The sequence below is a fragment of the Athene cunicularia genome (genome assembly GCF_003259725.1).
Source record: "Athene cunicularia isolate RWA chromosome 6 unlocalized genomic scaffold, athCun1 chr6_part1, whole genome shotgun sequence".
In the NCBI taxonomy this organism is placed as follows: domain Eukaryota; kingdom Metazoa; phylum Chordata; class Aves; order Strigiformes; family Strigidae; genus Athene; species Athene cunicularia.
Genome location: NW_020799105.1, coordinates 22685719 through 22701796, shown reverse-complemented (window position 1 = coordinate 22701796; position 16078 = coordinate 22685719). Strand labels below are relative to the sequence as shown.

The 16078-nt window shown below is 43.2% G+C and overlaps 1 protein-coding gene across 1 annotated transcript in view; it reads right to left on the bottom strand.

The window, feature by feature from the left end:
* The window catches only part of LHPP (phospholysine phosphohistidine inorganic pyrophosphate phosphatase), an 82138-nt gene that overhangs the window by 53991 nt on the left and 12069 nt on the right, over positions 1 to 16078 (bottom strand). The window contains exon 6 of the mRNA XM_026851039.1: positions 9139 to 9230. Within this exon, the coding sequence (XP_026706840.1) occupies positions 9139 to 9230 (92 nt within the window). The remainder of the gene's footprint in view (positions 1 to 9138; positions 9231 to 16078) is intronic.

Here is a 16078-nt window from a genome sequence, read left to right as displayed (position 1 = left end):
GAGAAGGAAAAAGTTTCTGAGACGAGCTGCAGGTCAATGCGAAGAGCAACAGCGCGTGCAGCGACCGGAGCCGGCGGCCAGCCGGGGCTCCCCACCCCTGCTCCCCATGGCCCCAAGGCCCATCGCTGGTTTTGGGGAGGCCAATGGCTCGAGTTTAAAGACTTGACACAAGGCACAGACCCCTTGCAACAGCACCAGCCCTGCGTGCTGAATAGGCTCATCTTTCAGCAACCTGGGAGTGTGCAGGGTTAAGGTATAACTGTACAGGCTGCTGACAATGACTGAAAACCACAGACAAGAACTGTAATGGTTGCAGGGCAAAGTGTGAACATGAGTCACGTCCCAGTTCCACCTGCACGCTGTCTCCATCCCCAGAAAAGATCACTCCCCAGAGGGGAGGCACAGGGGAGTGTTGCTCTTCACCTAAACCTCTTTTCTCATGTTACGCTCTTACTCCTGCCGCAGTACACGAGCACTCACGTACGGAGCCATCAGAGTTTCCCAGCACTTGCAGAAGACCTAAAGCTGGCACTGCCGCATGCTTTATTTTTAACTCTGGGCAAGTCACATCACGCCTCCCGAAAGGGATGAAAACCAGCCACCAGCCCAAGCCCAGCAGAAGCAGCTGGTGGGGCAGCAGGGCCCCATGTCTTGTGGCTGCTCCCTTGGCCTGAGCAGGCTGGCATCCCCCTCCCACACACCTCAGCAAACACCCATCTCCATCACTTTAGCCACCACTGGAAAAGCCACATGGAAAATCCCCCAGCGTGGCTCTGGGTTCAGCCACAGCAGCTGGCAGTCCTGTGAGTGCGCCCCACCTCTGAGCACCTGGCTCCCCCTGCAACTGCACGGCCGTGTGCCCAAGCAGACAGCAATAAAACACAGGGCCCTGCTCTGCATCTCAAGAGCAGAAAGCACCGAGGACTAGGCAGCCACTCTGGGCTTGTAGGTAAAACCTATTCTTAGGGGAAGAAAGAAGTATCACTAGACAAGCCTGCAGGTGACCCTCCAGCATCCACGGGTCACAGAGCACAGCGTTAAAGCGGCTGTTTTGTGCTTGCAGTGCCAACACGAGATACTGCTCCAGCACCGCAGCTCCTGAGCGTGTTTACAGTGAGAGCAAGAGCCCAAGCCAGAAGATTAAATTTCAGATACTGAACCATTTGCTCTGAGGGAGCTGCATCAGCAGCTGACTTGGCCTGCCTCTCTCTTGTTTGCTACTCTCTTCCTTTGAAAACAGGGCTGTGCTTTGGTTTTATCAATCAGAGCAGTCTCCCCTTCTGCCATGCTCCCCGTGCTGCTCGCTGAGAGGACCCCATGCCCCAAGTGAGCTGGGATGACATTTAACTACAGGAAAAAAATACTCAGAGAAGAGGAACCTGTGTTTTAAAAAAAGGAAATCTCTAGAGAAACCACAATTGTGCAGCTGTCCCAGCTCTGCCATTTCTGCAGCACATTTCAACACGCTCATTAGCATTTTTACGGAAATAAAGTAGTTAGCGATTGGTATGGTATTCATCATTGCTGTCAAATGTTGAACAAGCTAATACAGCTCGGCATTCTGCAAGTGACAAGTGTTGAGAAACACTGCTGCGCTCGGCCTGCTCCTAGGACTGCTTCGCTGTGGAATTTTTCTACAGCAGCCTTACGCTGGTGATAAGAGGCCCCTAAAGATAAAAATAAGCAAGGACCTGTTTCCTGTCCCATCCTGTAGACTGTGTGGCTTGGGGTTGTACCAGGGAGGGAGGCTGGGAGTTAGCAAGAGCTAAAGGTGGGTCTGTCCTACCAAGAGCCTGGGGGTCCCCTCGGCCAGGCAGCTTGGGGGAAGCCACAGGTGTCTGTGGTGACAGCGGGTGCTGTGCAGGAGATGAAGACACTCTGTGGAAAGCTTGGAAAGCCCCTGAGCTGCCTCCTTTCAGGCAGTCCTGCCACCACCACCTCATCTCATGAATTACATATCTGCGGGGAGGAGAGAAACACAAACACATTGGACAAGCAGCTGCCAAGGGCTCTGGTGTTACTCACGCAGATGCATGAGTGTACACCGCCCTGTCGGGTGGAGGATGGCTGCCAGCCCAGGCTAAAAGAGTACGTACTACCAAGACATCGAGGCACAAGAGCAAAAAAGAAGGAAAGCAAAATGGCCATTAGCTTTGGATGCTTTTCAGAGAGAGTCCAGAAATGGTTTAGTCCCGTACATCAAGCCCACCTGAGCCACGTGCCCTCCCAGGTCCCACTGCCTCTTGCTTCTAGTAGCAAATACTGGTACCACCTCCTCCTCTTTCATCCCTTTATTTATCAACTTTAGTAGAGGAGAAGTGGAAACCTTCGAGGCAGCTGTCTCTGATACTGCCTGTGTTGTGTGAATGTGAAGCAAGAGGGGAAGCAAAACTGCAGCACAGGCTTCTGTGGTCACTACCATCTTGATCTGCAAAGTGCAAATTGCTTCCTTTCATAAGTGTTTGAGATGTGACAGTTGATTGGAGTAGGACTGCTAAGGAAAGGTCAGTCGTTAGACAGGTAGAGAGCAGAACTAGCAAGTAATATTGCTTTTCCCTGCTGACCTGATACATTTCTCCCTTATTTATCCTTGCCCCTACTCTCATCACAGACTGATCTCTTTTCTGATATTCAGACTAATCGTTTTAGAACAGCACATGAGCATACATACAGCACGTAGCATGGCTATGTCCTGAGCACCCTCTGCTTCCTTGAGGTTTATTATGGTACCAACAAATAAATTAATCTGCTAATAAAAAACACCCCAGAACTCCCATTTCTGTGTTAGACTGAATATATTTAAATCTATACATTAGCTACAACATAGCCGAACTCTCTATTCCCCCTTGCCCCTTCAGGTGTGTTTTAGCTCAGGTATTATCTGCATTTAGAGCAGAATAGAATAGAAATAGAAATAGAATAGAATAGAAATAGAAATAGAAATAGAAATAGAAATAGAATAGAATAGAATAGAATAGAATAGAATAGAATAGAATAGAATAGAATAGAATAGAATAGAATAAGGAATAAAATAGTTCAGTTGAAAGGAACCTACAACAATCATTTAGTCCCACTGGTATTTCTAATAGCAAAGAGTAGCTTTACTGGAAAGTAAACACTTGGTAGTAAGTAACACTTACTGAAAGTAAACAATGTTGGGTTAACAAAACAGAAATACTCAAGACACACAAAAGATGATTCTTCAGAGTCGGAGAGGAAAACCTTCTGCTTCCCGGTTTTACCACTTGTAGTTCAGTGATAATGTATTTCCAATGCAGTTCATTATTTTGCATTGTGATTGGCTATACCCTACGCTGAAAAGTGGATGGTTGTAGTAAAAGACCATACTATAGCAGCAGGAACTTAAACCTTCTCATAGGCCACTCATTCCTAAAGCACCAGTTACTAATGCTGTAATTTCTGTGTCTGGACACTTGAACGTTGTCAGATGAGTATGTGTATGTTAAGGCACTGCAGTATTTACTCTGAACTTCTACAAAGCTGATTCAAAGATTATGGTAATCAAGTCATGGTCAAGAAACTGACAAACACACGTCAAGATCTTCACATGGACAGAGCAAACTGCGATTTGAATGTGTAGTAAATGGTGAATAAGCCTATGCCTTAGGACTGACTGCAATCAGGTCTCACGCTTAAATGAAAACTGACTTGCTGACACCGGGTTTTAATAAACATTGCTTAAGACATTAACTAACATGAATTATAATACAACTTTTCACAGTGTAAATATGGGTTGGAAGTCTTTCCATTTAATATTTGAAACAGGCTTATCAAGACTGTGAGGCCATCAAAATGCCTCTGGTTCTGTTTCAGCCCAAAGGGAGTGCCTCTGCCTGCTTGTTCTCATTATGCACTTCTGGTATGCCCCATCGAGACCCAGGAGATGTGAACACACTAATAAAATCGTTCATCTTGGCTGCGGTTAGTAACACAGTGAGCAAGAAAGCAAGAGTGGAGGGATGCTGCTTCTCTGCAGCACAGTAAGATGTGACTATTTCTTTGCAAAAGGTGTCATGAGCTTTCATTGACTAATACAGTGACAGCTGTGAATTTATCTATGGGTGGATATTTTTTTTTTTTTTAAGAATAATTTTATAAATTCATTTAGGAGGTTATTATAATGACCCATCCTGTTTTTCTCAATCCTTAATCAGTTGACAATGGCAGCCTAAAAGATTTTTCCTTTTTGTCTTGATCCTATCTGGATTTTTCTTCTGGCAACCTGATCTACTATAAATCTGTACAAATTCTGTATTTTTTACTTCAATCAGATAAGAGGAACAGATCACAAGCCACTTTATTAAGAAAGTCAGGATAATTATTCTCAGAGGATAATTATAAAGTGGGGAAACTGAAGAATGGCAACATGAAGTAACTTGACCCAGTTCTCCCAGAGAACAGTGGCAGAGTTGGAGAGAGATGACAGCTCTCACAGGCCTCAATCCTTTCATCCTCCATCCCTGAGCTATCCTTTATGTCCATAATGAGGCAGCTCAGGGATGTTGCAGCATCAGCCACGGTTGTGAGATAAATCCGTAATCAAATGAAGAGAACCCTCACGTGGGCACTGAGAGGGGATGAATCCAATACTGCCAGACTGACAGCTTTTTGGAGCCCACAGGTGAGCAGGGGCAGTGGGTACCACTGCCACGAATATTCCTCGCTACCGCCGCACACCACTGATAGAAAACTCATTCCTTACAAATCAAGACCTGTAAATAACAATGAGGAGACAGGGGTAAGTAATTCTTCCACTCTGCCAAGAACCACCTGCAATTTGATGCACTGACACACCTGAAAGCTGTTTCCTATTTTACAGGGAGACAGTTGGAAAAGCCTCAGAGTAATTTTTCTCTGCTCTAACTTGCACGTTACAAAGAGGAATGAGGATATTACGCAGCATTGCAGAATCAATAGTTATTGTGGAAATTATTGGTTTGATGTCAAGGCCAATTAGCTGCAAGTGGAATTAGCACATACCCTGTGCGGGAAGACAAGTACATGTTCTTCCCTAGATGGGAAAGATGTTGGCTATGAAGGGCCTCCACAGAAGTGTACGCAGAAACTTAGTAATTAGCATCAGATTTCCCAATGCTGAAAAACCTAACACCAGCTTCTTCTCATGGCACATAAGAGTCTGCATCAAAGACCTGATCTGTCCTGCACATGGGGCAAACTGAGAGTGGACAAACTTGCAGACCAGATTGACCCTTGGCATCTGGATTTTACATCTAAGAAAGGCTACACTTGGCCAACCCAACTACTCATCCCATGGCCAACCCAACTACTCATCCCATGTGAGAGAACCATGCTGGCTGAGTTCAACTCAAAACACCATCTTATCCCTACAACTTCTCACTATTGCCCTGACTTGTGCCAACAGAAATTCTATTCTATGTTGCAGCTAGGATTTATTGCATTTCATGGACTAATCTATATTATGCCTGGTTTGGCTACTGAGAAAGACGTCAACGCTGGAGTTCTGCTGTCTGCTGGAGGATTAAGTGTTTTAGAGAAGATAAGTATAGATGCAGGAATGAGGAACATGCAAAGTTTGTCATACTAAAGGAAACTGGCTGCACAAATTTTATTAGAAATCCAAAAGAAGGGAGACAAAGGAGCTAACTTTCAGGGCCTCCATGCAAGGTGGTGTAAAACTGAATGTTTTTGCAGCAGCTTAATCCACACTTTGAATCTCACCCTGGAAGCAGCCAACACTGAAGATGACCCTGCAGAGGCCAGGAAGGTGAGAACCCAGGGAGGGAGGCAGCCAACTCTCCACACATATCCCTTCTGCTTCTCCTCGGGACCTCGACTCGCCTGCCAAGCCAACCACCCCCACCCTGCCTTCACAAAACCAGTTCCTCAGTTCAGCAGGGAGCTGGCACCAGTCACCGCCGTCACTGAGCAACACGGCACAAACATCACCACAGAGAAAAGGCTCCTGCGATGCTGCCGGCTGCAGTCAGCTTCCTGTACCCAGCTGGAGGCTGCCTGCCCTGCAGAAGACCTGTCCACCCCTACCTACTGCTGAAACCTCTGCAGCAGCAGCTCAAACAATTCTTTCCCTAAAAGGCTTTCAGGGCCAAAGGGGAATTTTTACTTCTGGCTTATTAAAGCAAGTAAGATGCACCGAGTTGCTCTGCAGCCTGCGATCTGCATGTGATTGCTGAAGTCCCATTGAAATACAATAAACAGTACAGCAAACCTTGGCTCATGTGTCATTTTTTGTGCCAGGTGGTGGCACTCGGTTGGCAGCAGACCTTAAAAATGTTCATGTAAACTGCACTGACCCCTGAAATAAGGAGAGCTGCCCCGATGAACACTCATGCACCAGAGGTGACATCTGCCAGTCGGGAACAGCATTTAGGTGAGGATGGAGGGATACAGCAGGATCCCTTGGACCTACAGAATGGTATGCAAAATGCCTTCACTGGGATAACTTGGATAACAAATAACGTCATTTCCATGTATTCAGCAGCATGCTGTGAAATGCATCTGCAACAACTCCTCGGGATAGTTCATGTGTTATTATTTTATTCTCAAATCAGCTCTGTATCCGTTTTGCTGAAGTAAGACACCATTGTTGTAATGGAAATGGAAAAACTCTACTCATGGCTGTACAAACACAGAGACAACTCAACTAGGGTGATCACCCAGGTCCCGAGCTTCAAGACTCTCACAACTGAAATCTGTGGAAATCCCATCGCACCAACAATCAGCAGCTACAGTAAAACCCTGACGCCTTTGTGCTTCATGCTTTTGCAAAAACAGCCTTAGACTGTTTGTAGGGAGGTTCCGAAGCTGTGGCTAATACTGACGTGAACGTACTAACGGTGCCATCCAGAGGTACTCGGGTGTAGCACACAGCTCTGTGTCAGCAAGGACTACCATACAAGTGAGAGAGGACCTATGCATAACCTTATATATCAGACTTCAAACTAAACCTGCCATAAAATAATTATATTTTCTGCTATTTTTAATTTATCTTGCCCATCAGCTTTGATTCACTTGTTTTTTTCTGACTCTCTCAATACCCACTGTGTGTTTTGATTTTCCATGTATACTAAATCAGTCATTCTTAAAAATATATACATCTCTGATCTCTCTTGGCAAACAAGAGCTATTTCGTTTTACTCACAATTGCTAACAACAGGACTGGCACCACATGCTCAGTTTAGAGACAGGCTCATCTGTATTTCACTGCCATACAATAGTACATGATTTCAGATAACAGCAACCACACACTGAAACAGGAAACATAACAGTGGAAAACAATCTTTCTTCCCTATCTAGAACAGCTGATGACTCCCCTTCAGCTGTGAAATCATGACTCAAGCTTGATACAAGAAAATGTTTTCCCAGCATATGATTATACATATTTATATGTGTGCGTGTGTATATACAGTTTATGTCAGTTGCCTGAACAGTTTTAATGCAGCATCACCTGTGGCTTATTTTATGATGGGCAAAGCATGTCATAGGAGATATTTGGTCAGTAGCAAAGGTTTAATTTACCTCAGTGTGCAGAGATACCTCCTTCACTGACACCCGTACCTGTGTGACATTAAGATCCACAAAGTGATCCCATAAATATCAGAGCAAAACCAATCGTTGAATCCTTATCTTCTCCTTGAGGAAAATAATGGGATTACACAGAGTACAGGCAAATAATCCCAACAGCAAAAACCATATACTTGTTTTTTTAATCTTTGGGATTTTCTGAGCTTTATTCAGATAGATAACTCATTTTGAGATATACTATCTTAAAGATGCAAAAATACAGAAAATGCAACACAACTGCAACTGTGTTTTTTTCTCAGAAATCATCACTTACTGGTCCATTAGAATTAAGGCACTGAGTAATTTTATCACCTTACACAAACTAAAAGGAAAATTGAGAAACAGACTGACTCGAAAACTAATAAAATAACTTTTTGGATAGCCTATAGAAAGCACCATTCTCACTTGCTGCATACTCCCAAAATGAGTATCCTTCTTGTATAGTCTCAGTATTTGAAAATCAAGGAAAACTGTAAAAATATGAACGATGTCAAATGACAGATGGTGTTGCTGAACGATGCCTACTACAAAGAGGCATCATTATGGTTAAGATGAGATGGTTACGAGGAGATTTTGAGGGTTATGGAATTCAAACGTTAAATGTAGGGACTGATGTCTGCACCACATTTGGAGTTACCTTGAACCTAACCTGGCCTGAGCATCAGATGATGGCTTCATTTTCCACCAGACAGCCCTGGATCATGCCCTGTTTCTAACTGCACTCAGGTCTCTTGAGCTCTTGGGTCAGTGAAAGCACAGGATCATGGAAACACCTGCATAGAGAAGGGCTTGAGAGGTCATTCAAAAGAGATGAGTGAGCCTGCAGAAGCCTGCACTCTGGAAAGACGAGAAGGGGAGAAACAACTATTGCATTCCAGACATCTGAGTGCTGAATACATGTCTGGAGAAAATAGCAGACATATGGAGTCCTTCATAAAGCTGTGAGATATGACCCACAGAGATCGCTGAGTCGTCAGTCTAATTTTATAATCTTAACCCTGCTAGAAGTTTCAGACACGTCTTATATCAAGTGTACAACACTTTCACACAGCAGCAAGAAAAATAAGCAAAACCCAAGACACAGAGCAGTTCTACGCGCTGTGATGAAAAAAATTGTAGCAGCAATTTAACAGAAAATATTTCTTTAAAAGATTGAAGACAATGTCTTCCCCTTCCTATCACTTTCATACACACAGCATTTCTCCAAACTGTGTTTTGCAAATTAAAATGTCATCATCCACCCAAGCCTAAGTGCTGCACAAGGAGGTGTTTGTTCAGACAACAAATGCAAGTGTACATTGATAGCAAACTTGTGCCACCAACAGGAAAAGATCTGGAAAAGGCATGGAAAAAATCTGGTCTTGTGCATTTGCTCTGAATGTGCACCAGGTTCCCAACTGTAACGCCTTTTCTTTCAGAAATTATTGTGTTGTAAGCAAATTAGAGTGTGGTGTCGTTTGTCAGAAAGGTAAATACAAAAATCATTACCTACAGGTATTTCCCCACTCTCTGTGATTGCCCCCACGGAGCTCGGGGTGTGGGGTGTGCACTGACCTGTACTTCCCTGTCCGCACTTGCAGAGCTCTCATCCCACACTGCTGGGCACCTCCTACATCATTCACAATATCATCTCCAATCATGATGGCCTGTCAAAGCAATGAAATACAGAAAAACTGGTGTCAGGTGAATTTTATTTCTGCCATACCTCACACTCCTTTGACATAACAAACAGCTTGATTTGATGTTTAATACTGCCATCAGACAAATTAAACAAGATAATATTGTCATCGTATTGATTAAGTGTCATCCTACCTTGAATATAATTCATGCTATAGCTCCTCGAGCAATGTACTAGTGCAGTACACATCTGTACAACTTGTAATCAATTACAAAAATCAAAGTGATTTGGCACAGTACAAAGAAAATGTTGAATTTTATGAAGTTAGTCCTATTCTCTTCCTAATGATGCATTTATGTTATGCTCCAAGCAGTTTACATTAAGCTTAACTTTTAAAATATTTCCTTAAAGTTGATATTCTAGAAGACAGCCAAAAGCTTAAGCCTGCGATCACTGAGATGTGTAACTTCATAGAGCTTGATCCCAACCCATGCTCAGGTTGATACAGAGATGTGGAAAACCACTGCAAAATCTGATTTCTTTATTTTTGCACAAAGTTATGTGATATGTACAGGCCTAGCGTGGTTTGTGTTACAGTCAGCTTAACTCTATGCAAATACTAATAAACTCAATTGAGTAGATTACCAAAAAAATGTAACTGAGAAAAGCCCTTCTGGCTGTGCTAAGATTTGTCTGAGTGTCTGATGAATACATGTAGCATGTATGACCACTTCAGAGTTCCTATCTTTGTTAATGATCTTTGTTAAATTGAAGTGTATCAACCAAGGGGACTTTCTCATTAACAACTGCATCTTCAAAATTTCAAGTGCTTATTATCATCCTGCATTAAAAATTATTACTTTGTTCTTCAAATTTAAAAATGGTTGGGGAGGATCATTTTACAGTTTCAACAAAACCCAGCATATACACAAAACAGTAATCTTTAATTAATAAGCAAAAAATCAGCTTTCAACCTCCCAAAGGCCTTTGGGATTACTCCAAAGAGAACAGAGGCAGCACCTAAAACTGCAGAAACACACCAGCTTTGAAAATATGTAAACTAGTTAATCTATCAGATTTTAAAGTGTGCTTTTGCACCTTCTGTATCAAAGCTGAATTTTATCTAAAATACATTAACTAGCTGCATCTTTAGCCACATGATCTTCTATCTTGCTGACATAGCCTCCTGCTTCATAGACGTAACTACCAGGTTTTCACAATTCTGGCCCTTTGCAACAACAGAAATTCCTATTCCTTCCAAGTACTTTTGATTCTTTTCACACCTCCACATCAGATACACGGAGTCACTCCGCAAAGTGTTTCTTTTCTTACTAAAGAAATTGCCCTAATATTTTGTGTGGTTTGAGCTTTTTCTAGGGTCTGTCATGATGGGTCCTCATGCCACGTATGGGGCTCTGGAGGTTAAAAGGCATGTTTGCAAAGGGGACCAGGACTGCCTTAGATGGCAGGCGGGTTCCTGAGAGCAGCACCAAGGGGGGGAACTCGGCTGGGCACGCACAGAAAGCCAACCCAGCGTTTTTCCATCTGTGGAGAACTGATAAATAGGCCCTTGTCAAAGAGGTCGTGGGAATGAGGCGCACACGGCAGAAACAGGGATCAGCTTCTCCAGAAGCAGCAACCAACGGGAATGCTGAGTCTTTTCATACAGCTTTAAGGTCAAAAACATATAGAAAATCTGCGTTGCAGGCTCTGTTCCAGTTACCAGTTCTGCCAGATAGAAAATCCTCTTCTTCCTTTGCCTTCAAGTGGAAGCACCTCTTTTTTGCATAGCATGCAACCATACAAGAGCCAGTTTGTCTTCTGTGTCACCCACCCTCCAGTTCCCACTCTGTAAGCAGTCTGCTGGGCAGGACTAAACCATAAATATTAAAGAAGTCTAAAAATACTAAAGCTGTTTTTATTAAACACCTAATTACCACAGAATCTTCTCCCACTTACTACATCTCTTGTAAAGGAAATCTCAGGATATACCTAAACCTGCTGCTGAACAGAAGATTTTCTGAGACCATTCATAAACCAAACTGAGCTATGAACACATGTATCTGAAGCAGATTCAGCTGATAAAAACTAAATCCTCTTTTGAGTAAAGCACCAGGTGCGGTGTGCAAGATTATATATAGTCATTACCAGCCCAGTCTATCTTCCATGTTGTTTTTTAATACTGTTCACGTGAGGGACGATCACCACACCTCAGGTGATGGGATGTAATAGGATGCCCTCTCGAGTCAAGGTTCATTTGTCTGGTACCACGCTGAAGTAGTTTATTTTGGAACAGTTTATATATGCCCACCTTTGCTTCATTCTGCCTTAAAGAGTCACTTAGAGAGCTGTGATCAGGCTTCGAGAGCTCCTTTAAGGAGCAGAGACACATAAGGACTTGTGACAAAGGGGTCAGAGCTGGGGAAAACATGCCCAAAGGGAAGGAGCAGCAGCAGGCTTTGCGACAGGTAGCTCTGCCTTTCCAGCTCTCTGTTCACAAACCACTTCAAAGCCATGAGACAATGGAGGGCTCAGCCTTTTCCATCCTTTCATTATTGGACCATTTTCCTTATCTGCTCTGCTCATGGAAATGCGTGTGTTCCTAATAAGATACCTTCCCCTGTAGAGAGTTCACCTTTCCTTACTGCTCCTCCAAACAAGCAAAGCAGCACGAAATGGGGAGAAAATGATGGGTTAATTTTAAGTAATTAGTAAATAAAGCATGTATACACAGATGAGGAAAACAGAATAATCCCACTGTTACATGCAGAGCTGCAAAGAACCTGGCAACACTGCTCCCAGTCAACCCCTATGACCAGTTTCCCCCCCCCAAGATGCTTTGAGATATTTAATCACTCTCAACCTCTAGCTTTAATAGTTTATAATCCCCTCTTATAAAATTCCTTCCAACACCTCCTCGAGAGGACAGGAACGGTCCCACAGCGGAGACCCCAGGAGCAGATCTGCCCTCCGCCACCCGCATGTCCTTGCTCAGCCTGAACCCAGGCATGCAGGATGAGATTTCTCAAGTAAAGACAATTTCAGTCCTGGGTTCTCAAAACCCTAAAACTTAATTTCCTCTGAAAAGGGGAAAGGGCAGAGTGGGGCAGCCCACCAAGCACCCTCTTGCTCACCGGGGCTGTATTTTCTCTCATCTAGGCAAGTTTTCCTGCAAGATGCCTGGCAGCTCTGCAAGTGCAGCTGCAGATGAGCAGTGATGCCTGTCCAGGCCAGCTTGTGGCATACGCATACAAAAATGTACTCCAGCCCCCGGGGATTTCACAGATTTACTATCGGTGAAGGGCAATAATCACTAAAGGAGGAGCAATTATTCCCAAATCATTTAGGATTTAAAAAATCATTGGCAAGAAGATAGAGGTCAAAAGGTGCACTGTCAAGGGAAATAAAAAAACTCTACCTGTCAAACCTGGGTTTAACTTCCTCTCTGACTGCAATATGGTAAGAAGAGAGAGAAAGATATAAAACTGAAAGGTCACATACCCACTGAAAGCAAGAATTAAAAGATCCCCGTTCATGTTCACGTTTTACACAGGGATCACACCGTTAATCTGTTCAATTATTCCACGGAAGTTACTTCTTTTGGCTCAGTTAAAAATTTACTGAAAAGAAGGGTGAAAATGCAGGAAAGACAGTCTCTCTCATTTTAAGACAAACCATCAAAGAATTAAGATGGGTGTAATTTATATTCTCCTAAACCACATAGCTGGTGAGAGATGGGACGTGTCGTTGTACACACGCAGTGAATAAAGCACACGTCTGCAAAGCTGAGTGAAGCCACTGCTGTTGGACAGTCCCCATCAAACTCAACCCAGATCAGCAGAGATAAAGGGGGAGATGAATGTGACCTCTAAGAATTTAGGGGTGGGAAGGCACAATATAATCCCCACTGGACAAACGTCTGTGGCACAGAGCTCACCATCAAGGGTTAGCAATAATATAGGTGGTGTCTGGGCTACAGACCCAGAGTTGGTTGAAGGTGAGGACTGATTCCTCTTACCCACAGAAGTAGCCAACACTAATAAACCTTCAGAGATGCTGGTAGGGTGGTGGATGAGAACCTCATGTATCTTTTGTCTGCAAACAGAGTTTCACAATCAAAAGCACAGAAAAATGTTTGATCACAAAAGGAATTATGGAGTAAGAAAATGAGGCAGAAAGGCAACAATTTTTGTACTACCCAGCCATGCTCGTGTTGCAACGCAGTGTTCACCAGGACAAGCCCAGGTATGGTACTTTGGAGGCTGAAGTCTATGGGGGATGCAAATGAAGGGATGCACAAAAGGGACTGTGCTAACTTCAACAGAGTATTTAACACAGTGAAGGCTTCTAGAGTCTAACATACTTATGCCTAAACAGGTATTTACTATAGGCTTAATAACCTTAATCAAACTAAATGTGCCTGGGACATAAGGAAATAAAGCTTATACACAAAATCGTGATTAATCATGATTTAATACATTATTAAACCCCTTTACACAAGAAGTACGATGCATTTACTTTTCTCAAAATTCTCCTCAGCCCAACTGGCAAACTCCTAGGCTGCAGGATCCCATACTCCTGCTAACTGTGCTTCTACATCAGAACTACTAGCTGTGCAAACATCAAACACACAAAGGGCATATCACACGTGGCTTCTGATCTGGGAGAGAGTGTGCAACAAGGCAGGTGAAACAAAGAAACACATTAAACCTCTGGGGCAGATTTCCAAGGGCTGCAGGGCCAGCCAGGTTTCAGTAAGCTTTCAGCAGGACTCAAAGCTTGAAACTTCACTGAGCCACTTCACTCTTCTGTCGGAGAGGGAAAATCTTCCCTGTTGTGGCTGGTGAGCAAGGAGGGGATGCCGGCACGGTGGCAGGTCCTCCGTGCCACTCTCGGGGTGACCTCCCTCTGCTCTCACGCGCCACTAACTCCCACCTGAGACTTGCAGGTGGCAGAAATGGGAATTGGTTAACTACCAGTGGTTTATGCACTCCAGTATGACCTGCCATAACTTCCATTAAAGCAGGACAATTTGCTACAGAGAGAACTTTTTATGATTATATAAAACTACCGGAACCTTAACATTATTTAGGTTTTATTGTAAAGCTGTAAAAATCATCCACTGTTACAGCCTTAAAACATATGAATTAGGCATTTCAGTAACCTTTAAGATGTGTTATTCTTTGTCATATTACTGAATCATAAGATAGGTCTGGTTACCTCTAAGAGGTTTAAATTTCCAATCTATTAAAGTAATACCAGCAATCTGTTATTTCTAGGCCATTGAGGAAAGGTTAAAATGAAAATTGGACTTTGGGGAGTTCCTCCTATTCTAAGTGCAGGTTGAAAACATCTCAGCAGCAGAAGGCAAAGTCAGGGTCTCGGTAAGAAGCAGTTATCAAGGGAAACGACTGGTGATAACTTTATTGATTAAAGCAGCTTGAGAAATTTAAGATTTGCCACTGTCTAGAATTATTGTGGTGAAACAGCTTTATTAAAAAGGTATTTTTCATTAAAAGTCAGGTGAAAGAAAATTGTAATATGTTTTCAAAAGCACAGCTCATCTAAAAACGTTTAATGATGGTATGGATTAAATGCATTCCACAGGTGGAATAAATTATTGGCAAACATTTTATGAAAGTAAAGGCAAGTAAAACCAGTCCTTGTCATGTCATTACAAATGCAGAGAAGTACAGCTCATTCAGGAGACAGAATGAAGTGTAATACAGTGAGTGCATTACTAAGGAACTCACTGAACTGCATACACTGAGTTTTTATCATGATGTATGACTAACTAAAACAACCTACAAATCCTTCTCAAAAGAACATTAAAGTTGCAATGTCAATGTCAGTTGCAAGGTCAAGTTAGGAAAATATGTTAGAATTAAGGTAGTTTTCTGTGCTGTAACTTGTTCCTCCCTACACATGTGTAGCATGCTCCAGGTTTTAACTCCAGGAGCATGGATTATTTTTTCCATAGTCCTCGTCAAATGGTTTGGGTTGGAAAGGACCTTAAAGACCATCTAGTCCCATCCCCCTGCCATAGGCAGGGACACCTTCTACTAGCCCAGGCTGCTCAAAGCCCCGTCCAACCTGGCCTAGTCAGGGCACGGAGTGACTGGTGCCCTTATGCAGCAGTATCTACTGCACTCCTCCTTGGTTAGACATAGATTCCCTTCATCTCAAATCGCTCTGGACACAAAAACTTACACCTACAGACAAGACATATTACTACAACAAATTGATGGCATTTAACACTAGAAACTACACTGAAAAAAAAAAAATCTCTGCCAAAATATAAAGTGAGTCACTAGTAGCACTATGGCAAAGAGCAGAGAATGAATAAATAATCTCTGCTGAGGACTATTACTGCTTTTCTGTACCCAAAACAAATCCTCCCGAAGTCGATGGGAACCACTCACTGAGGCTCACCCTATGGGAGCATTTTTGCCAGCCTGGTGATGCATTAAATCAAATTTGTTTCTTGGGGCAAAGTTTTTGAGATGGGAGTTCTTGGTGTCCTGTCACTTCCCTGTAATGACACACTCCCTCGGTGCCAGGGGCTGACACAGTCGCAACACACCACTAGCTGGGAAAAACAGTATCTGAGGATGACCACACTGTCCTGATTGTGGAAAAAGACAAGCAATGCCAGTACGCAGGGTCACAAGGACAGAAAACTCAAAAAAAACATCTTGTCTCCTACTCCTGCACACCAATCGTTTCTGATCTAAGCAGAAAGGAAACACAACCCTTCGTGCATCTGGTTTACACAAACAGTATCCAAGGGCTGAGCTCTGTGGGCTCTTTTTTTTTTTTTTCTTTGTTCTTTTTTCCAGCTACTTTTTTCTTCAAACGCCACTCTGAGTCTGAAAT